Here is a 23,867-nt window from a genome sequence, read left to right on the forward strand (position 1 = left end):
AGGAATAAACCTAACCAAGGAAATGAAAGACCTATACCTTGAAAACTACAAGATGCTCTTAAGAGAAATTAAAGAGAACACTAATAAATGTAAATTCATCCCATGCTCTTGGCTAGGAAGAATTAATATTGTCAAAATGGCCATCCTGCCTAAAGCAATCTATAGATTCAATGCAATCTCTATTAAAATACCTACAGCATTCTTCAATGAACTAGAGCAAATAGTTCTAAAATTCATATGGAACCACAAAAGACCTTGAATAGCCAAAGCAATCCTGAGAAGGAAGAATAAAGCAGGGGGAATTACACTCCCTGAGTTCAAGCTCTACAACAAAGCCACAGTAATCAAGACAATTTGGTACTGCACAAGAACAGACCCATAGACCAGTGGAACAGACTAGAGAGTCCAGATATAAACCCAAGCATATACGGTCAATTAATATACAATAAAGGAGCCATGGATATACAATGGGGAAATGACAGCCTCTTCAACAGCTGATGTTGGCAAAACTGGACAGCTACACATAAGAGAATGAAACTGGATTATTGTCCAACCCCGTATACAAAAGTAAACTCAAAATGAATCAAAGACCTGAATGTAAGTCACGAAACCATAAAACTCTTAGAAAAAAACATAGGAAAAAATCTCTTGTACATAAACATGAGCAACTTCTTCATGAACATATCTCCCTGGGCAACAGAAACAAAAGCAAAAATGAACAATTGGGACTATATCAAACTAAAAAGCTTCTGTACAGCAAAGAACACCATCAGTAGAACAATAAGACATTTTACAGTTTGGGGGAATATATTTGTAAATGACATATCTGATAAGAAATTGACATCCAAATTATATAAAGAGCTCATGCACCTCAACAAACAAAAAGCAAAGAAGCCAATAAAAAAATGGGCAGAGCTACTGAACAGACACTTCACCAAAGAAGAAATTCAGATGGCCAACAGGCACATGAAAAGATGCTCCCCATCGCTAATCATCAGAGAAATGCAAATTGAAACCACAACGAGATATCACCTCACACTAGTAAGGATGGCCACCATCCAAAAGGCAAACAACAAATGTTGGTGAGGATGTGGAGAAAGGGGAACCCTCCTACACTGCTGGTGGGAATGTAAACTAGTTCAACCATTGTGGAAAGCAGCATGGAGGTTCCTCAAAAACTCAAAGTAGAAATACCATTTGACCCAGTAATTCCACTCCTAGGAATTTATGCTAAGAATGCAGGACTCCAGTTTGAAAAAGACATATGCACCCCTATGTTTATTGCAGCACTATTTACAATACTGAGAAATGGAAGCAACCTAAGTGTCCATCAGTAGATGAATGGTTAAAGAAGATGTGGTACACATACACAATGGAATATTATTCAGCCATAAGAAGAAAACAAATCCTACCATTTGCTACAACATGGATGAAGTTAGAGGGTTATTATGCTCAGTGAAATAAGCCAGGTGGAAAAAGACAAGTATCAAATGATTTCACTCATCTGTGGAACAAAGAAAAAACTGAAAGAACAAAACAGCAGCAGACTCACAGAACCCAAGAATGGACTAACAGTTACCAAAGGGAAAGGGACTGGGGAGGATGGGTGGGAAGGGAGGGATAAGGGGGGGGAAAGGGGCATTACAATTAGCACACAAAATGTAGTGGGGGGGGACAAGGGAAAGGCAGTATATACATAAAAGAGAAGTGATTCTATATCATCTTACTACACTGATAGACAGTGACTGTAATGGGGCACGTTGGGGGGTCTTGATAATAGGGGGAGTCTAGTAACCATATTGTTGTTCAAGTAATTGTACATTAATGATATAAAAAAAACTGTTAGGAGACTTGGAGCTCTCCATTAGTTAATAAAAAAAGTCTCTTGAATATGAACATGAGCAACTTTTTCCTGAATGCATCTCCTCAGGCAAGGGTAACAAAAGCAAAAATGAACAAATGGGACTACATCAAGCTAAAAATTTCTGTACAGCAAAGGACACCATCAGTAGAACAAAAAGGCATCCTACAGTATAGGAGAATATATTTGTAAATGACTTGTCTGACAAGGGGTTAACATCCAAAATATATAAAGAGCTCACACTCATCATCACCCAAAAAGCAAATAACCTGAATAAAACATGGGTGTAGGATATGAACAGAAAACTCTCCAAAGAAGAAATTCAGATGGCCATCAGGTACATGAAAAGATGCTCCAGATTGCTAATTATCAGGGAAATACAAATTAAAACCACAATGAGATATCACCTCACACCAGTTAGGATGGCCAACATTGAAAAGACTAGGATCAGCAAATGCTGGTGAGGATGCGGAGAAAGGGAAACCCTCCTACACTGTTGGTGGGAATGTAAATGAGTTCAACCATTGTGGAAAGCAATATGGAGGTTTCTCAAAAAACTAAGAATAGAAATACCATTTGTCCTGAGAATTCCAATTGTAAAAATTTACCCAAAGAAAGCAAGATCTCAGATTCAGAAAGACATATGTACCCCTGTGTTTACCGCAGCACTATTTACAATAGCCAAGAAATGGAAGCAACCTAAGTGTCCATCAGTAGATGAATAAAGAGATGTGGTACATATACACAATGGAATACTATTCAACCATGAGAAGAAAACAATCCTATCATTTGCCACCACATGGATGGAGCTAGAGGCTATTACGCTCAGTGAAATAAGCCAGGTGGAGAAAGACAAGAACCAAATGATTTTCCTCATTTCTGGAGTATAACAATGTAGCAAAACTGAAGAAACAGAACAACGGGAGACTCACAGACTCAAAGAAGGGACTAGCAGTTACCAAAGGGGAGTGGTATGGCAGGGTGGGTGGGGACGGAGGAAGCAGGCAGTTGATGGGTATTATGATTGGCACACATGATGTGTGTGTGGGGGGGTTCACAGGGAAGACAGTGTAGCACAGAGAAGAGCAGTAGTGATTCTGTCCCATCTTACTACACTGATGGACAGTGACTTCAATGGGGTATGCAGGGGGCTTGATAATATGGGTAAGTGTAGTAACCACAATGTTCTTCATGTAAAACCTTCATAAGAGTGTATATCAATGATACCTTAATAAAAAATTTTTTTAATTGTTGAGAACTTACCAACTATGGAGAGAGATTTAGGTATTGAAGTTCATGAAACTTATAATTCCTCCAAAAATTTGAACCCAAAGAACACCTTCTATAGTAAATATTATAATGGACTATCTAAAACCAAAGACAAAGAGAAATTTTTCAAATCAGCAAGAGAGAAAAAATCCTCAGATACATGGGAACTCCCATAAGGCTATCAGTAGATTTCTCAGCGGAGTTTACAGGCCAAAAGAGTGTGGAATGAGATATTCAGATGCTGAAATGTAAGAATTGCTCAATAATAATACTTTGCCTGGCAAAGTTTTTTTTCAAAAATGGAGAGATACATAGACTTTTCCAAACAACAAAAACTGACGGAGTTCATTACCATTACACCTGCCTTATAAGAAATGATGAAAGGAATTCTTCAAACTGAAATAAAAGGATACTTATTAGTAGCATGAAAATATAAAACACAATGGCAAGATAAAGCATATATTCATATCAGAATACTCTAAATATGTAATGTTCCATATGTACTTGAGAAGAATGTGTACTTCGCTGCTGTTGGATGGAATGTTCTGTGTATGTCTTGGATCCATTTGGTCTAAAGTACATTTTCCTTCTTACTGTTCTGAATGGATGCTCTACTCATTATTTAAGGTGAGATATTGAAGTCCATTACATTTATTGTAAAATCTATTTCTCCCTTCAGATCATTAGTATTTGATTAATATATTTAGGTGCTACAATGTGGGCTGCATGTATATTTATAATTATTATAACCTCTTAACATATTGCCCCTTTATCATTGATTTGTCACAGTTTTTTACTTTTGGTTTCCATTTACACGGACTATCTTTTCCATACCTTCATTTTGAGCTTATATGTGTCCTTAAAAGTGAAGTGGGTTTCTTGTATGCAGTATACACATGGGTCTAATATGGTGATATGTTAAACACTTAACCTTCATATAAATGTTAAAGGACAGAAGTATTAAAAATTAGTTTAGCTATAATAATTTGTTAAGGATGCAGAATATAAAAAGATGTAAACTGTTGACTTCAAAAATATAAAGTGGTGGGGGAACAAAAGGGTAGAGTTTTGTGTGCAATTCAAGAAGTTGTTATAAGCTTAAAATAGACTGTTACATCTACAAGTTGTTTTATGTAAGACTCATGGTAACCACAAAGCCAAAATCTACAGTAGACACAAAAGATAAAAATAAGAGAATAAAAGCGTATCACTATGGAAAATCATCAGATCACAAAGGAAGATGACAAGAAGGGATCAAATGAACAAGAGAACTACAAAGCAGCCAAAGAAAAATAAGATAGCTTAAGTTAAGTCTTTACTTATGAATGATTACTTTAAATGTAAATGGATTAAATTCTCCAATCAAAATGCAGAAAGTACCTAAATGGGTTTAAAAACAAGACCCATGTGTATACTGCATACAAGAAACTCACTTCACCTTTAAGGACACATATAAGCTCAAAATGAAGGTATGGAAAAGACAGTCCATGTAAATGGAAACCAAAAGTAAAAAACTGTGACAAATCAATGATAAAGGGGCAATATGTTAAGAGGTTATAATAATTATAAATATACATGCAGCCCACATTGTAGCACCTAAATATATTAATCAAATACTAATGATCTGAAGGGAGAAATAGATTTTACAATAAATGTAATGGACTTCAATATCTCACCTTAAATAATGAGTAGAGCATCCATTCAGAACAGTAAGAAGGAAAATGTACTTTAGACCAAATGGATCCAAGACATACACAGAACATTCCATCCAACAGCAGCGAAGTACACATTCTTCTCAAGTACATATGGAACATTCTGCAGGATAGATCACATTAGGTCACAAAACAAATCTTAGCAAATTTCACAAGACTGAGGTCCTATTATGTAATTTTTCCAACCAGAATTGTATGAAACTGAAAATGAACAATAGGAGGAAAACTGGAAAATTTACAAATATGTGGAAACTCAGCAACACACTGCTGAATAACCAATGGGTCAAAGAAGAAATTAAACAGGGAAATTTTAAAAAATCTTGAAGAAAACAAAAATGGAAACACAACATACCAAAACTTATGGGACACAGCAAAAGTGCTTCTAAGAGGGAAGTTCCTAGCTATAAATATCTACATTAAGAAAAAAGAAAGATCTTAAGTAAACAATATAACTTTACTCCTCAAGAAACTAGAAAAAAAAATAAACTAAGCCCAAAGTTAACAGAAGGAAGAAAATAACAAAGATCAGAACAAAACTAAATGAAATAGAGACCAGAAAAACAACAGAAAATATCAATGAAACTAAGATCTGGTCTTTTGAAAAGATAAAACAGATAAACCTTTAGCTAGACTAATGAAAAAAGAGAGGAGAATCAAATAAAATCAGGAGGGAAAGATGAGACAGTACCACTGACACCATAGAAATACAAAAGATTGTAAGAGATTATTATGAACAATTATACACCAACAGAATCTATAACCTAGAAGAAATACATAAATTCCTAGAAATGTACAATCTACCACTATGGAATCCTAAAGCAATAGCAAATCTGAATAGGCCAAAAATGAGTAAAGAGCTTGATTCAATAATAGAAAACCTTCCAGCAAAGAAAATACCAGAACTATCTGGCTTCACTGGTGAATTCTACCAAACATTAAAAAAGAATTAACACCAATCCTTCTCAAACCCTTCTAAAAAATAGAAGAGGAGGGAACATACCCAAATTCACATTATAAAGCCAACATTACCCTGATCCCAAACCAGATAAGGAAACTACATTAAACTTCCACATTGTTTTGTCAATTATATCTCAATAGAGCTGGAGAAAATTTTGTGAAGAGGCACTGGACCTAGAATAGCTAAAAAACAATTTTGAAAAAGAAGAGTAAAATAGGAGAATCTACTCTATGTTAAAGCTCATTTTATAGCTACAGTTGTCACTCCTCTGTGTTATTGGTGGGAAGATTCATGGATGAATGGAACAGAAATAGAGAAATGGGGATGGATCTATGCAAATATGCCCTACTGATTGTTGACAAAGTTTCAAGAGCAATTCCACGTGGAATGATAGCCTTTTCAGAAACTAGTGCTGGAGAAATTGAGCATCCATAGGCAATGATGAACCTCAGCCTATGTCTCATACCTTATAAAAATTTTAATTCAAAATTAATTACTAAAATGTAAACATAAAATTATAAAATATTTAGAGACAAATTTGGAAAAATTCTTAGATTTGATATCAAAAGCACAATCTCTAAAAAGAAAAACTGATAAACTTGACTTTATAAAAAATGAAATGGTTTCTCTGTGAAAGACTCTATGAATGGGGATGAAAAGATAAGCTAAGGACTGGAAGAAAATAATTCCAAACCACATATGTGAAAAAGGACTTGGGGCTAGAATATATAAAGAACTCTCAAAACTCAATAGTAAAAATCAACTCCATTATAAAAGTCACGAAATCTGAGCAGACGTTTCATGGAAGACAATATGTCAATGGCAGATGTGAACATGGAAAGCTATGCAACATCATCAGCCATTAGAGAAATGCAAATTAAAACCACACTGTGATATTGCTACACACCTATCAAAATGCTAAAATAAAAAAAATGCTACTAATAGTTGTTGTAATGCTGGCAAGGAAGCAGAGAAAACTGATCATTCCTACATTACTAGTGGATATATAAATGTTATAGCCACTCTAGAAAAATATATGACAGTTTCTTAAAAAACTAAACATATACTTATCCATAAAATCCAGCAATTGTACTCTTGGATATTTACTCTCAGAGAAATGGAAACATATTCATACAAAAGCCTGCACATGAGCATTCATAGCCACTGCATTTGTAATAACCCCAAACTGGAAGCAGTCCAAATGTCCTTCAGTGGGTGATGGTTAAATAAGCGGTGGCATCTCCATGCCATACAGTACTACTCAGCAATAAGGAACAAAGATGTGTTGATGCTCTGAGCAATGTGGATCCTGAAACCAGTCCTAAAAGGAGTTAATCCATTGGAAATCTACAGTGTTAGGTGGTACTCAGAGACAGCTCTCCCCTGCCTTATTTTAGTTTTTAGAAATACCTACAGCAAAGTAAATCATTTGGAGGGGGGAGGATTATTTAAGAATTGCCATTTAATTTGGGCTAGTTTAAAAATGCTCTGTTCTTTTGCCTCCTTCCTACCTAAGTGGTGTTTTCAAAAACCACTCCTTAAGAATATTCAATTATCAGAATTGCACTAATTCACATTCTCCATCTCAGCCATTGATCCGAGTGTGCAAGGTTTTTCCACAACTTTCTCTTAGGGTGTATACTTTAAACTCAAGCATGCAGTTCACCACCGCTTGAGCCTGAAGTTCCGGTTCAGTACTTTAATGGCGAGCTCTAGCTTGTGGGTCCTGTGGGATGGTTGTTTCACTTACTTATGAGGGAGGTCACAGTTTCTAACTAGGAACCCTATAGGAAGCATAGGGGGACACAGGGACTGCTTGCCATTTGTCATATAAATGGGAGTGTGGGCAATGAGAGGGAGGGACGCCGGACCTTGGAGGGCAGTGATGCAGGGATGCTGGGCTGGCAGGAGTCTGAGGCGCCTGCTCCGGAGGGCATGTGCCAGCACAGAGGCAGAGCACCTGTGCAGTAAGAACCCACACAAGGGCTTCGAGGCCCCGGCTGTGGAAGGAAGCCAGTTGTGATCCAGCTTTGCAGTCTGCTAGAAAGGAGATCACCAGAGACCTTAAAACCAGTTCGTGGAGACCTTCTTTGGCTAATTTTCCAGATAGACATCGAGACATGTGCTGGAAAAATACTATCTCAGGCCATGATTTAAGCTAATCAGGAGCTAGAAACACTTATTTTATAAAAAGTGGTGCATGTCAGAGGTCCCCGAATCTCCCCAGGCTTGACGATCATCCAGGAGAACTCTCACTACTCAGAATATCGTCACACTCATGGTTAGGATTCATTGTGGCAGAAGGGTAAAACACAAAACCAGCAACAGGGCAAGGCACTTGGGGCGGAGTCCAAAGGAGACCAGGCGTGAGCTTCTGAGGCTCTTCTCCCGCCGGAGTCCCACAGGACACGCTGAATTCTTCTGGCAGTGAATTGTGGCAGCATGTGTGAAATGCTGTTAACCAGGGAAGCTCATTAGAGACTCAGCATGCAAGATTTTACTGGGAGCTGGTCATGTCGGCGCCCTCTTCCCAGCACACAGAATTCAAGAGTTTCAGAAGGAAAACAGGTAATCATCATAACCCTGGTTGTTTGCACAAACTGTCTAGGCACAGAGTGCCACGCTTTCAGTCAAGGAATGGTGGGACCCTTCCCCAAATCCAGGTTCCCAGATGCCAGCCAAGGGCCATCTTTGCAAGCAGATCTTTCCAAGAGTAACAGCCTCGGATCAGCTATGTTAACTCTTCTGCAGTGATGCCATTAGAGAAGGCAGATGCCCTACCTGATTTTATTGCTAAGAAAAGGGAAGATTAAAGGTGGGAATGGGTGGGAAAGCAATCCCAAGGCATCCAGAATTAGAAGGAAAGAACAAGATACTCAGACACTGCAGCACAAACAGGACTGAAAACCCAGGGGAAGACTTCTGGTTCAGGAAGATGATGGCCCAAACACCCACAATGCTGCTCCTCCATTTTCAAATCCTATCGAAAAATGTAGGAAGAAAGTATAGAAGGGAATGGATCTACAGGGGCACTGACAGTGGGAAAGGATCCATCAGAAGACCAGGGAGTCTGACAAATCTCTGGAGAGTAGAAAAAAGATGGGATGGAATTGATGGATCAACCTGAGTGACAGGGCTGGAGTGGGGAGTTATTTCTCTTGGATGTCTCTAGAGAGATACTAGTTAAAGGGACTAAGAGCAGGAGAGGGATTGGGGCAGAGCGGGGCATTTCTGTAAAGGCCTGCCTAACAGCAGGACGGCTAGCCTCCCACATCAGAGCACAGGACTAAAGCAGTAGTATTGCCATCGCTCAGGAAACTTGCTCTGGGAAGGATACTTGACAGCCTGCCCAGGGAGGATTTGGTTTCCTGGGGTGAGACTGAGACCCCTGAGTATATTAGCTTTGTGCTGGGGAGGGAGTCAGCCTGCCTGCTTGCCACCACTCCACACACCCTACAGGAAACCTATCCCTTGCCATGCCCTGCTTTGTACCCATTACTTTTGGCTGCCTGGCATCTACACAAGGATGAGGAAGGCAGCCCTGACTTCCTGCACTGGCCAAACCTGGCCTATTACTTGGGAGTTGGAATCTGCCCCTATTGGGGAGGCTACCTTTTTCTGGGATGGATGCTGCTTTGATCCTCTTTATTGAAGTAGACATAAACATTTCAGGAGACTAGGGGTCAGAAACTGGAAGTTTATTGAAGTATTGTTGATATACAATCTTGTATTGTTTCTAAATATACAACACAGTTGTTCAACAGTTACCCATATTATTAAATCCTCCCCCCACTCTAGTGTGGTTACTATCTGTCAACATAGAAGGATGTTACAAAATCATTGGCTGTTTTCTCCATGTTGGCCTGTCATTCCTGTGACCAACTTATATTATGATGGAGAATTTTTATGTCTCTTTATCCCCCTCTCCTGACCCACCCACCTCAACCCCTCCCCCAAGAACCACTAGTCACTTCTCAGTGTCTATAAGTCTACTGCTGTTTTGTTCATTCTGTTTTGCTTTGTTTTTATATTCCACAAATAAGTGAAATCATATGGTGTTTGTCTTTCTCTGCCTGGCTTATTTCACTGAGCATAATACCATCTAGATCCATCCATATTGTTGCAAATGTAAGGATTTCTTTTTTATGGTTGAGTAATATTCCATTGTGTATATGTACTACATCTTATCCATTCATCTGTTGATGGACACTTGCGTTGCTTCCGTATCTTGGCTATTGTAAATAATGTGGCGATAAACATAGGGGTGCGTATATCTTTTCAAAACAGAGACTTTGTTTTCTTTGGGCAAATTCCTTGAAGTGGAATTACTGGGTCAAACGGTATTTCTATTTTTAGTTTTTTGAGGAACCTCCATTCTGCTTTCCACAGCAGCTGCACCAATTGACATTCCCACCAACAGGAGGGTTCTCCACATCCTCACCAACACTTTTTATTTCTTGTCTTTTGGATAGTGTCCATTCTGACTGGTGAGGAGATATCTCATTGCAGTTTTGAGATTTAAAAAAAAAGATAGATGGTTTCAACGCTTTCATTATTTTCCTGGGGCAGAGTTTGTAGCCTCTTGGTGAAATTTAATTACATCCTCCACCAAATCCAATTACTGTCCCCACCCCCCCATGAAATCCCATCGTAACTTTCTTTTGCTTCATTAATGATCCCCTAGGACAGGTGCCTTCCTAGTGCACTCAGGCAGATTTCCTAAAGAACATGAGACAGAGGCTTTGCATATGTTGTTTATTATGCTGCAAGCAAAGCACATCTGTGGAAGTGCAAATGACCATTAGTTCAACTTGCTTGAAGACTGTGTAGGTATTGGTTTTCTATAGGAAAGCTGGTGTCTCATGGATTTCAGGCCCTCAGTGGTGTTTTCCCAAGGATATTGAAATATATTTTTTTTTACTATTTCCAACTTCTACTATGAGAATTTTCAAAAGGAAAACTGAAAGAGCAGTGCAATAACACTTAGGTATATTCTTCACTTCTAAGTGTTAATACTCTGCTATATTTAAATGTCTTATTTCTTATCCCCTCTATACATGTGCTTGTGTATGTGTTTGTATGTGTAACCATTTGAAAATAAATTGCAGACAGTAAGACATTATATCCCAAAAAAACTTCAACATTCATTTTCTAAAATAAGGATATTTTCTTATATAAGCATAATACCATCATCACACCTAAGCAAGGGAACAATAATTCCACAATATTGTCTAACAAGGATGATCAGACATGTAAAGAGAATGAATAACATGAATAAGAAGGAGCAAGATAAACGGGACTATTGGCACTGGAGGAAACAAAACAAATAAATGAAAACTGATTAGTATCCCTAGAGATATGTGAAAACACTGCATTGATAAAACAAGAACAGCTTGCTATGAAAAATGAGCATTCAGAGAGTCATAGTTCACTGAACTATAGTAACCATAATGTAGAGAACCATAATAGTAAATTAAAATGATACATTTGCAAAATTTAAAAAATACAATATAAAAATGAAAATTTAAGAAAACTTCTTAGAATGAAGATCAGAAAAACCAAGTGAAGGGAAACGAAAGGGAAAGGCTGAGAATATGGATGATCAATGTAGGAAATTGATGGCATTCCCCAAAGAGGGAACAGAGAGTACAGAGAGGGAGACAAAATCAGAGAAATAAAAGAAGAAAATTTCCCAGCTCTGAAGTGAGGCACAAATGTTGAAATTGGCAGGACTCATTGGAAAAGGTCAGAACCTAAAAACAGCCTGGAGAATTTCAGATCACAAAATAAGGATAAAGAGAGGGCCCAAACCTTAGACTGAAAAAATAAATCAGATTACTTACTAAGAAAAGAGAGTCAGATTGCTCTTGGCCCCCTTAGCAGCATTTCTCAACTCTTAACACATCTATACATCCCTGCAGATCTTGTTCAGATTCTAGGGTGGGCCTGGGGATTCTGCATTTCTAGGAAGTTCCTAGGGGATGCTGAAGCTGCTGGTCTGTGGACAGCACTTTGAGTGGCAAAAGTCTAGAATAAAATGGAACAATGGCTTTATAATTCAGAAGAAAATTATCTTGAATGTAAAATTTCATAGCCAAATTATTGATCAACTATGAGGTGAAATAAAAACTAACAGATATTCAAATGCTTAATAAATTTACCTGCCACACACTTTCTGAAACATATCACTTGTAGATAAACTGCAGAAAAAGCACGAAAGGAATTGAGATTTAGAAGGACACATATGCTTTCTGGAGCTGACCCAAGAGGAGTACGTGTGAAGAAATACCTGGACAGTAGAGGTACGACAAGCCCAGGACACAATTAGTCCACGTTAGAACGGGAAGTCAGAGAGATCAGAAGAATGACTTCAAAAAGGAAATGACTTCAGTTCAACGACCAGAATGATTAAGAAGCAGGAAGATCTTAATGATATGATGGAAAAGGCATATGCTTCTTGAAAGAAGGGGGAGAAAGTCCATGAAGACTCCAGGAAAAACAGAACTCTTCAAGAAAAGCATGCTTCAAATAATGAAGCAAATTAAAACATGACATGAGAATGTGTTTGACCTTGACACTTGGAAGCTTCTTCTAACAGATCAAAAACTGCTTAAAAATGGTAATTTTTTGAGTGAAGTCCTAGAGGTAAGGGGTTGGTTAGGAAACATTTGCTTTTATTTAAGACCATTTAATATGGCTTTAATTTTTAAAATCAAGTGTATTTAAAACCATTTAAACAAATAGTCCCTCAAATATAAAAAAGGAGGGAGGGAAGAGAAGAAATGAAGAGTAACAAGGAAAGAAAGGCCTTTCTGAGCGAGAGAACCAAAGTGAATGTATCCCTCCCTCACACACACACACACACACACACACACACGCGCACACACGCACGCACGCACGTCTTACCCTCCAGCCCTAGTGTTCTGCCCACCCCATCCCTGGGGAGAATTCCAGTTCCTCCAGACAAGCAGGACCTCAGGTGCTAGAATGGGACCTTGGGACCAGAGTGGTATTGGGTGAGGACTGGACCTTGGGCTGCAGAACCTGGACTCCATCTGTTCCTGGAAGGAACCCTGCAGTCAGCCAGAAAGAGCATTCATGCTGGGCCCCAACCTTCTGGCGGGGCCCCAACCTTCTGGCGAGCCCCCACGATCAGTATGTGGAGATGTTGAGGTGCCAGAAAGAGAAAAGTGCAGATACCCCTAAAATCAGAGGTGAAGGTTGATTCAACCCAGCACAGGGCCATGGAGCATCAGTTCTAAAGGGCCTGAGGTCCAGATGGCAACCCCAGGGGGATGAGGAACAGCTGGGAGAGGGGTGGTGGGGCTGTGGGTGACAGCTGCGAGGTCAGCCACCTTCCTCTCCCTAGGGCCTCTTGGACAGAGAGCAGAGAGCGCGGGAAGGTGGGCTGAGGGCTTGCCTGGCTCAGCAGAATCAGTGGCAAATGGTTCAGGCGATCTTCCTTACGACCTACAGATGAGGAGTTACACCCAGAATCACCCCTGAAGATGGCAGAAAAAATAGGGGGAGTATGTGAAATGAGGCCAGAGGGGCAGGCGGGGAGCTGCCTGGTGAAGGCTTTGGAAGCCATGGTGGGCAGCCAAGGGTGGGCTTGGTCTGAGTCTCTCCTCGAGAGTGGTGGGGGCACTGGCAGTGCAGTGGGGAAGCTGGAAGGTCCGCTTAGGGAGAGAACGGATACGAAGCAATCATAAAGTGTGATCATCCAGGGGAACTTGGAGGGTCATTGGAATGATGCTGTCAGAAAAACGGACCAAGGCCTTAGAAATGGTCTTCACTGGCCACTCTTAGGAGAGTCTGACCAAGTTTGGACAGACATCCTGTTTTTCTCTTTCTAAGTCCATTGATTCGTACACAAAGTCGGTGCTAATTTTTTTCAAAACCAGGTCTGCGGCATCTCCATATTGAAAGCTCCCCTCTAGGACTCCATGTGTGAGATTTTGGAGAAAGGGGGCCTTCTGAATCTGGGTTATTTGTTTATATTTTACCTCTCTGCTCCCCAAAGTGACTTCATTTTCTGTACAGCAAGGTTGATTTGGACATTGCTTTTCAAATTGGGATCTATGAGTTCTTTACAAGCATGTGTTAATTATTTGTTTTAATTTTGATGACGATCTAAACAGAAATAGTCTACATGAGTTATGGAGATTGGCAGATTGTCTGGATGACAATTGTAGAACTAGAGACTGCCGTGGATTCCAGCCCTGGTCTTTGTATTTATAAGACCTCTGGCACCAAGTAAGATCACCTTTGTCACCACGGGCAAATGAGAAAAGAACAAATGTAGATTTTCTATGATTAAGATACTATGTTTGGGCCAAGTGGAGCCAAGGAGTGGTGTGATGTACTGGTGGAAAGAGGGTCTCCCAGGCTCCGGGAGAGAATGGAGGGCGGAGGACCTCTTCCCCAGCCCTCAGAGGCATGGGCACGACCTTCGCAGCTGGGGAGGGCCAATTTCATGCTGCAGAACACAGCCTGCCACATGTTATTAGGGCTGTTGACTTGAATCTCATTGGTTTTGTAGTTTTGCTTGTATTTAATTTCATAGTTTATAGTTGAATAAGAGCTATAAACATAAGGTATTTATATCTAGTTTTATGTTTGAACATGTTTAAGTAACATTATAATTTGAAACAACTTAAGTCAACATTGGGTTCTTTCTCTTTCCAAAGGGGTTTGTACTTTATTCAAGTTATAGAAAACTTCATAGGGTTTCTTCATTGCCATTTATATATTTATTTTATCCCAGATTTAAAACTTCAGTTACTTTCTCTTTCTCCTAAAAGTGTAAGCTCACCAGTGATATTTATCCCAAGGACAATGGGCACGGTGATGTCACTGTAGGTGGGGCTTGGCTTTGGGAGGAGCCTGGCACGTGGGCACGCACTGCGGTGGGTGGCAAGGGGCGGGTTGGGAAGGCCAGGGTGGGTGAGGGGTGAGGAAACCTGGGACACAGCAGCAGCGGCCCTGCACCTGGGAAGGTGGACAGATTCGCTTCCCGGACCTCAGCTTGGACCAAGTTACCAGGCAGGACCCAGCTGGCTGTGTGTAACAGAATACCCAGCCAATGTGGCCTAAACCCAAGAATGCACACCTGCCCCAATGGTGACCTCAGGGGGCTCTGTGGTCTGTCTCCTCTTGAGACCCTAGCCTCTGTCCAGCATTCGACTCCCCCAGTGTTGGTATGGTTCCTCGGTGGTCTCATCAGCATCTTACAGAGCATGTGGGAAGCCTTCCCCAGGAGCCCTCGGCCGAATTCCTCTCAGGTCCCACAGGCCAGGATTGTGCAGTTTGCCAGCACACTAGCTGTGCAAGAGCTAGGGTGGGTGCTAGGCATTTTCCGCCTCCTCGATGAGAAGGTCTGAGCTGGAAGAAAAGTCTGTGTGGGTCATGGGGCCAAGGCAGCCAGCGGCAGGTGGCACACCAGCAGTGGCTGTCTTGCATGGTGGGTGTGCTGCTGAGCTGGGCCCCACCATCGGGGGAATTGGCCTGGCCACAGAGGGCTGATTCACTCGGTTGGGGGTGGGGGGTCACTCCCAGGGTCCTTATACCTTGGACTAGGCCCAGGGGTCACTAAATATTCTTCACGGGGGGGCAGAGACCTCTGAATCCCCCAACCCCAGCAGGCCATGCCTCTCAGCAAACAGGGCACTGCCTCTCCCCAGGGGCTGCTGCTCCTGATGGCCCATTGGCTGTCGCCTCGGGAACACAGGTTCAGGCTTCCCAGAAATTCCAGTTTTCCAAGAGCAGGGAAACACACAATTTGTTTTTCATGTGAAGGGCTGGTGGGGGAGGTCACAGAAAACTCGGCTGTGGGGTGGACTGAGCCAGAGCCTGGCACTCAGTGGGGCAGACCCTCTTAGCTGCAGCCTGCTTACCTCCTTTGACGGTTTCTTCTGCAGCAAACATGGCCCCAGAAGCCATGAGGCTGTATCCCTCTCTCCCACAGTCCAGCACTTTCCCGGGAGCGCCTGCCAGACAGCAGACTGCGGGGTCTGGGGCTGACTTACCGCTACTGGAAGTGCCCAAGTCAGAGGCATCTCTGCAGAAGCTGCAGACCGGGACTACTGAGTGAGAACGCCCAGGAGGGCCACGAGGGAGGCCTCAGGGGCCGGGGTTCCCCCACCCCGGCTGATGGTGAAAGGCAAGGCCCAGCCCCTCTGAGGGTAAGAGCGGTCACCCTCACTGGGTAGGAATTTTGGCTGTTCCGCACAGGAGTGACTCCAGGCTGCCTCCTGCTGTTGCTCATTCTCCATTAGGTTGCAAGTCCTGGGGTAACTTGTGCACCATTTCATCCCCCACAGCAAATACAGCCCTGGGTTCTGATAATTCCCAGGCGCTAGGGTCCAAGTCCCTTCTCTGGCATGAAATAGCCTGGCTGAGTTAATTGTCTGTCTGAGGCCCCTACTCCACAGTTCTGAGGTGGGGCAGATAACCCAGACTACAGTGATGTTTTGAGAATTAAAAATAGGAACACAAGCAAAATGTGAAGCACAGTTCTTAGCACATAATGAAAAGCCCAGTAACGTTAACCTGTTGCTGGAATAGTGCAGGGCACTGAATAGTTGCTCAGTAAATGCATAGAGGGTGCCTGTGGTGTAGGGGACTGGTTTGGGCTGGACCAGGTGAGGGGCCTTCCCTATAGCTGTGGGCAGTGTTCCCAGAGGCAGAGTCTAGATCAGGCTGGAGGCAGAAAGCAGGAGGGCTGTGCCCAGAGCCAGAGCAGAAACCTGAGTCCTATCTGTGGAAGGAGAGTGAAGCCGGGTGGGAGAGCTGTGTGTGGCCTGGGGCTGTGGTGGCTGAGGATGAGAGCCACGGTGCACGACAGGAGGTGGCCTGCTTTACTGTGGTCCAGGGGCAGGGGATGCCGGCAGGTCCAGTGGTTTGAAGGCGAATCAGTGAGCAGACATGGGAGGGTCGGGTAGGAGAGGTGGAGAAGGGGGAAGAAGAGGAGGGAAGAAGGAGATGGGATGAAAGGGACCGTAAGGATTCCCTGTCCCATTGCCTGGTGCTGCATAACAAACTGCCCCAAGCTTCCAGTTAGTGGCATAAAGCCACAGCCGCTAGACTGGGCTCGTGGATTCTGTGGGTCAGGAATTCTGAGCAGAAATAGCACAGATGGCTCATCTGGCAGCCTACTGCCACGCGGCTTCAGCCTACAGCTGCCGACACTGGCCAGCAGTGGACTCACCTTGACCCTCTGGATGGGGGCAGCTTCCTAGGCTGGAGCCAGGGCCCCTCACATGTGCTCCTGCCTGCTGCACACTCCAGGTGCTGGGCTTCTCTGCACATCTGCACCCGTGCCCTTAAAGGTGCTCTTCCTGCAGTGGGAAAGCCCTTGTCTCCCTCCCCAGTCCCTTCTCAGCTCAGAACTTAAGTCAAGTGTGAGTGGTGTGATTGACCAGAAGCCTTACTGATAACATTAATAGTTGACTAACACATACTGTGTATCTCATGTGTATTATAATGTATTCTTACAATAAAGTAAGAGAGAAGAAAATATTTTTCAAATTGTTGGAAATTTCCAAAAAATTTTCTGATATGCTTATTGAAAAAGATCCACATGTAAGTGGACCTTCACAGTTCAAACCTGTGTTGTTCCAGGGCTGGCTATTTGGTCCTACTGTGTGGTCCTTCTTGTCTCCTCAGGACACTGTTGATCTTGCATTCTCATTATACCCCAATGCTCAGCGCACAGCCTGGCACACAGTAGGTGCCATGTGGGTGTGGAGCAATTGAGAGCATATATTCTGGGTTTCAGTCCACCCCCCACCATTCCCTGGCTGTGTGACCCTGGCAACTTGTTAACCTCTCTAGGCCACAGCCTTATCTGGACAGTTGGATGATTCCTTTAACTACCCAAAGTTGTCATGAGGATTAAATGAGTTTGGAACGGAGCTTAGCCTTAGTAGATGCTCAAAGAAAATGGCAGTTGTTACTATTAGGTGCTGAATCAATGAATGAACAAATTGATGAAGCATACCCATGCCCTTTCCCATTCATCCCTGTAACCCCCACTATCCTTGATATAAACAGTGGGTGCCTCATACATAGTAGATGCTCCATGAATGTGGGTGGAATGAAGGAAGGAGACCTCAAAGATGCACTTTATTTTCTACTGGGAAGAGACACTGGGAAAATAGTTAAATTTGGTCTAGATTTAACTAGGAAAAAAAACACAAAAAACTAACCACTCCTAAATTCAACTGAGCAGTGCATGAATTTTTGCTGGGCTTAAATCACTGCTTTGGATCCATCTGTCCTCCTAAATATAAAGTTCATATCCATGTTTAAGGTCTAGCAATTACTCAGAGCATTCACTGTTCCTGTTGGTTTACATGTTAAAGTAGTTCTTCCTCTCCTCTCTTTTACTTTATGTTCCCCTGCCTCCCATCTTTTTCTCCCCTCTCTCCCTCCCTCCCTCCCTCCCTCCCTCCCTCCCTCCCTCCCTCCCTTCCTTCCTTCCTTCCTTCTCATCTAGCCAGGGAATCTTAAAATATTCTCCTCAAAAACAAAAATCTAACCTTAATGGGATGTCTAGCACCTAAATGGATAAAAAGTTAAAATGATTGGAGAATGATGTCCATTTGGCCTTTTCTTCAGCCTCACCCCCTGGGTGGCATCTAAGCTGTCCTCAGGATCCTAGGATGGCCAGTTGTAGATGTAATAAAAATATAGGACACACAGTTTTTACATTTGTGTCTGGCAATTCTCCTGGGACTCTGAAGACTGGGTCCAGCTTCATGGTGAAATGATACAGTCGGACAGGTCCTTGAGCTAGAAGGGCAGGCACTTCGTGCCCTGCTCTCACCATCTTTTAATTCTTAGTAATATTTGAACAAGGAGCCCTGCATTTTTGTTTTGCACTGGGCCCCAGATTGTGTAGCTGGTCCTGCTCAGGGCATGATTTGGGACCCCAGTGCCATAAGTACTGCCACTTTGAGTAACTCCATCACCCTCTGTGGTACAAACCTGAGTGGGGCCACCCTTCCTGGCTTGTCCTTGTTCTATAATGGATGACATCTGGTGGCTTTCCTTAGACTTCGTTTTCTAATTGGCTCTAAGTGTTACTGCCTTGGCAGGATACGTTATTGGTTAGACTTTTTAAATTCAAGTTTCATTGTACCTGGTATAAATCAGTGAAATACCTAGTGTGTAGAAATGCTAGTCACTTCACTGGTATCTTGAAAATGCATTTGACCTAAAAAGTGCTTTTACTGACGTTACATAATCAGGCTTGCCGGATGCACATGATATTCATTAAAAATGCATGTTTATGATGTCATTATTCCTCACAATTGCTTAGACTCATAGTTTGCAAATGTTGGTTGTAGATAAGCTGGATTCCTCTTGTAGATGGGATCTTTCTTAAAAGATAGCTACAATGCTGTTCTGATTGCTCAGTCACCTAGTATTCTCTCAAGAAAGGGACTCCTAGGCAGGTGCACTGAGACTCAATCACTGCGAATTAATCAAGTATATAGAAGAAAATAAACAGTATTCATATTTAGAACCAGGTTACTGTGCTGCAAATAGGCACAAAAATACCACCACCACAGAGACAGTCACCTAGGAAGAAATAACATCATAACATCACAAATTATCTTAAGAAAATCTGGTGTAAGTATTCAAAAGCCCAGACTTAGGAAAGGGTGTAATTTTCTGCATTGCAAAAAATAGTATCTCACTTTACAAAATGGCCTACTAATGGGTTCGTTTTTAAATAATGAAATCTCCATCACAAGTAAAACATTCAATGTGTAAAACTTTAATCGAATCTCCTGGTTTTGATGATTACTGTTGCTATCACTTTTGGGGGAATATGAGGACTAGACAAAACCCCTCTGTACTATTTTAATTTTTCAACTTTCTGTGGGTTGTTACCTTCAAAATAAAACGCACTTATTTTACCAGCAAAGTGGGTTTATTAGGGAATAGCAGAGAGTTACAACTTGGGACAAGCATGCTTTGTCTTGGTTTTCCCAGGCAAGTCCAGAAAACAAAAGGGAGGAGGCTCTTTTATAGAGGAAGGGGGACAGTTGGGGACTGTTCTAAGCAAAAAGTTCATTGGAGGAACTTGGGAGTCCCATGTGTCATGGGTTCTCATTGGCTGAGTTGTAACAGTCTCTCATTGGCTGGGCTGTTGCTGGGGAGGCAGAAACTCTTCTTTCCTCCTACTGGCTGGTACAGTAGCCAAAATGGTATGAGTTGTAAGGTGTCTGTCTCTTCCTTACTGTGGAGTTTGCAGTGACCAGGAGTGGTGGGCAGGGAGTGCTCTCCCTGCAGGCCTGCTGATGCCATGTCAGGGAGATGTCCTGTTACCCTTTTCACAGGGTCTATAATTATTCTAAAATAGGAAGTTGTAAAATGTATATGTGTGTATACATATGTGTGTTTGTGTGTGTGTATGTATATATATGTTATGTATATGTAAATATGTGTATGTGTGTGTATAAAACGTAGCATATTATATTGTGTTTAGGAACATGTCTGTGAGGTGGAAAAAGCATGTCTTTGTTGCATGCCCAGTTGGGGTGGTGACTGATCTGTCTTTACCTCTTTCTGATCATTTATCAAAGTATTGGATTCAGAAACTGTAATGCCTAAATCCCATGGTAGCTGATAGCTTCAATCATTTCATCTTTCACCAAGGGGGCATCAACGCAGAAAAAACCTCATTTTAAAAATCTTGTTTTCTTGTCTCGTGACCTAGAAAAGGAGCGAAGATGCCAAAAGCAAAGAAAAAAATGGAGAGAAAAAGGAGTAAAGATCCAAAATGAATAGTCTGCTTTTGTGGTATTAGCCAGGACCCAATTTATCTCACCTTTCTCTTAAGTTTAGCCCCTGAACTGGATTATTATGCCATTTGAATTTTAATTCTGGGTTTGGATTAAAATTGGGAAAGTGAACGTAATGAGAAAAGTTAAAGAAAATTATTAAGGAATTGAACAAATTGGATGAGATATTGAAAACAGGAAGGAGCCTTGTTTATTCATTCACTCATTCAAGTAAGATTTGTCAATGTCCAACTCTGTGCATATGTTGTTTGATGGCACAAGGATGAACAAACTCTGACATGCTGGTACTTATTTCCAGGCACTAGAAAGACAAGAACCCAATAAACAAGTTATGGTCTCTAGCATCAGGTAGCAATAAATGCTATGAAGAAAAATAAAGAAAGGTAAATATATGGAGGGGTGGAAATGAGAAAAGCAATTTTTAATGCTTGAAATGATGTTGCTCTTGTAACAAGAAGTAGACAGAGTTACAGCCATATAAAGTTTACAGACAAGCAAGATAAAAAAATGTAAATGTTAATCCTAGTGATGTGTCTGTGAAACTGAACTTGACTGCAGCATAATTTAAATTTTAATTGTAGTTAAAGGTAATTTGAATTTTTAATTCCATTTTTTGCATAGCTGGACATGTTTTGATTTTCACACTTATTTTGTGTAATAGCAGTCATGAAAGTGTTCATGCCCTTTGACCCATAGTACTGTGATTCTTAAACTTAGTGGACCTAATGATCTCTTTCTTATACAAAATGTATTTTAATACCCCCTTTACTATCCTGAAATGAAATCATGGATAATGCAACTTATCTGGAGACATAATTTCAAGAATTTAAGACAATACTTCAGTGCAACAAAAGGAAAGTAATTTACAATGAATATAACAACATAATGACATAACAATGCGTGCATCTATATGCGAGCCTCCACTGCAGACTGAAGCCCAGGATTATGGACCAGTCACAACTGGGAACATCATGCTCGTTTGCATGTCATTGGCCTAAAGCAGGTTCTGTGGACACCTCTACCTTCAAGGGGGCAGGGGGGTGTAGGCCTTCCATATGCATGGGACAGGGAGAACCTGAAAGCTATGGTCTAACTGAGTTAGGCTCTAGGTTGTCAATTGGCTGCATATATATTTGACCACATGTTATTCAACAGGACACCGGCTATGGCACAATCCTCTGTTGGCTGAGACTGTCCCATGCATTGTACACTCAACTCTGCCCACCACTGCCAGTAAAGCTCTCCCAGGCAAATATGCCTTGACAAGTTTCTAGCACTCCTCTTATAGGCAGAGGAGAACCTTTAAAAGAACCTTTACATCAGTTGAGCTCATGGGATTTATTCTTAGGGAATAACCAGAGAAAAGGGCAATGTTGTTTGTCAGAATATAATGTCATCAAGGTTATATTAATGACAGTATGAAATTGGCAACAGCCTAGATATCTGAGTTGAAATGTTTAATTAGCTATGATTTTTTCCAAATAAAAAATATTATACAGCCATTAAACAGTAAAGAGAATCTAAAACAGCAATGTGAACCAAAAATATCACATAATATACTATTGATTGAAAGCATATTTAACATTTTATATAATTGCTGTGAAAATATAAACGTATATGAAACAAAGAAGGAAACATTCTAAAGCTGGTTTTGTATGAGATCAAATCAGCTATTTATTGCTGTGTGACAAACCACCCCAACATTTAGTCCCCTAAAACAACACAGCGCTGGGTCCTGTGGGTTGGCAATTTGGACTGGGCTCACATGGTGCAATTCTTCTCCTGGCCTTTCCGGGCGCGTGCATGGCAGTCAGCTAGAGGCGTCGTGGGCAGGTTGGTCCAAGCTGGTCTGCCTGCCTTGTTTAGCAGTTGCTGCTAACTGTCAGCTGGGCCTCTTTCTGCAGCAGGCTAGCCATGGACATCTACTTTTAACAAACCTGGAATGCCATGTAACATTTTAGGCCCAATTATCACTTTAAAGCTACCCCAAGGACAGGAGACTAACGGAGATGGTTTTATGTGTACATTTTAAAGGCCTGATCAACCACAGAATATCACGGGCAAGAAGAAAACAGACCAGCCATCTATCTGGTCCAAGGAGGGCAACTGAGTTTTATCTTAAGTGTCAGCTAAAATAGTTGGTCCTGGGACTGGCATTAGAGGCTGATGTCTCAAGGTAGGGAGAGAGCAGTGACTAGTTAGCTAGTTAGTCAAGTTGGCCATGGGGGAGGGATTCAGAGTGGTAGGGTAGGTGTCACACATTTGTCATGGGAAATGGAGGTCCGTGGAAAGGCGGGGTCTTATGTTTGATTCCTTCCAAGGAGTGTTCTAGAAGCAGCTAAACCTTATCTGGCTGCAGCATTTAAAGACATTGGCATATTTTACATCTTTGACCATGACTAGCAAATGATGAACTCTGTGCACAGGTTGCTGTGCGGGAACTGCTGGCTCAGTACAGCAGACAGTATGAACACAGACCACTCTTGAGTCTCCTCTGACACTGGGCTGAGTCTGCGCGTGACAAGCTGAGAACTAGGGATGGGACTGCTTGGGCTGCCACCGTCTTTGACACTCAGTGTCTGAGTATTCAGTCTGAATGCATAGAGCCTTGTCATGGCACAACTCACTCTTGTATAAATTTTAAATATTTGATCTATGCAAAAAATACATAAATATAAGGAAATGTCAATGGTCATGCACCCATTCCCCAACTAAAGAAACAGAATGTTTTTACTTCTTTTTTTTCTACTTGTGTTCTTTCTTTATGGCGTGTTCACTGTTCTAAGCACTTTACAGGTTTTAATCCGAAAAACTTTATGAGGTAGGTTATTCTTTCCATTTCACAAATGAGGAAACTGAGGCACGGAGGTTGTGTTTTGCCTGAGGTGACATGTTAGTGAGTGACAGAGATAGAATTTGAACCCAGATAGTCTGGCTTCCAGATCCATGCTTTTGGTTGTTTTATTCATTTTTTAATATTGTCTTTAAGCTTGATAAAGAAGGCATAATATACATGGTATTCTGTGGCTTCCTGTTTTCACTCAATGTTTTGTTTCTGAGATTCATCAGAGCTGTTATGTGTATCTTTGCTCATAATATTTCATCATGTGTATATACCAGAATTTATTTATCCATTCTAATCTCCAGTATCAGTGGATGTTTGGGTTGTGTTTTTGATATTTTGTGCAAAGTCTTGTGAAAAATCTTGTACATGTCTTCTGGGGAATGTGTGCAAGAGTATCTACAGGGTT

The 23,867-nt window shown here is 41.5% G+C and overlaps 1 protein-coding gene across 1 annotated transcript in view; it reads left to right on the forward strand.

Annotated features, from left to right (window-relative positions):
* The window catches only part of ACOXL (acyl-CoA oxidase like), a 315,801-nt gene that overhangs the window by 181,583 nt on the left and 110,351 nt on the right, over window positions 1–23,867 (forward strand). Inside the window, 1 exon segment of the mRNA XM_057496991.1 lies at window positions 23,042–23,149. Coding sequence (XP_057352974.1) covers window positions 23,042–23,149 — 108 coding nt within the window.

This window comes from Manis pentadactyla, chromosome 2 (genome assembly GCF_030020395.1).
Source record: "Manis pentadactyla isolate mManPen7 chromosome 2, mManPen7.hap1, whole genome shotgun sequence".
Classification (NCBI taxonomy): Eukaryota; Metazoa; Chordata; class Mammalia; order Pholidota; family Manidae; genus Manis; species Manis pentadactyla.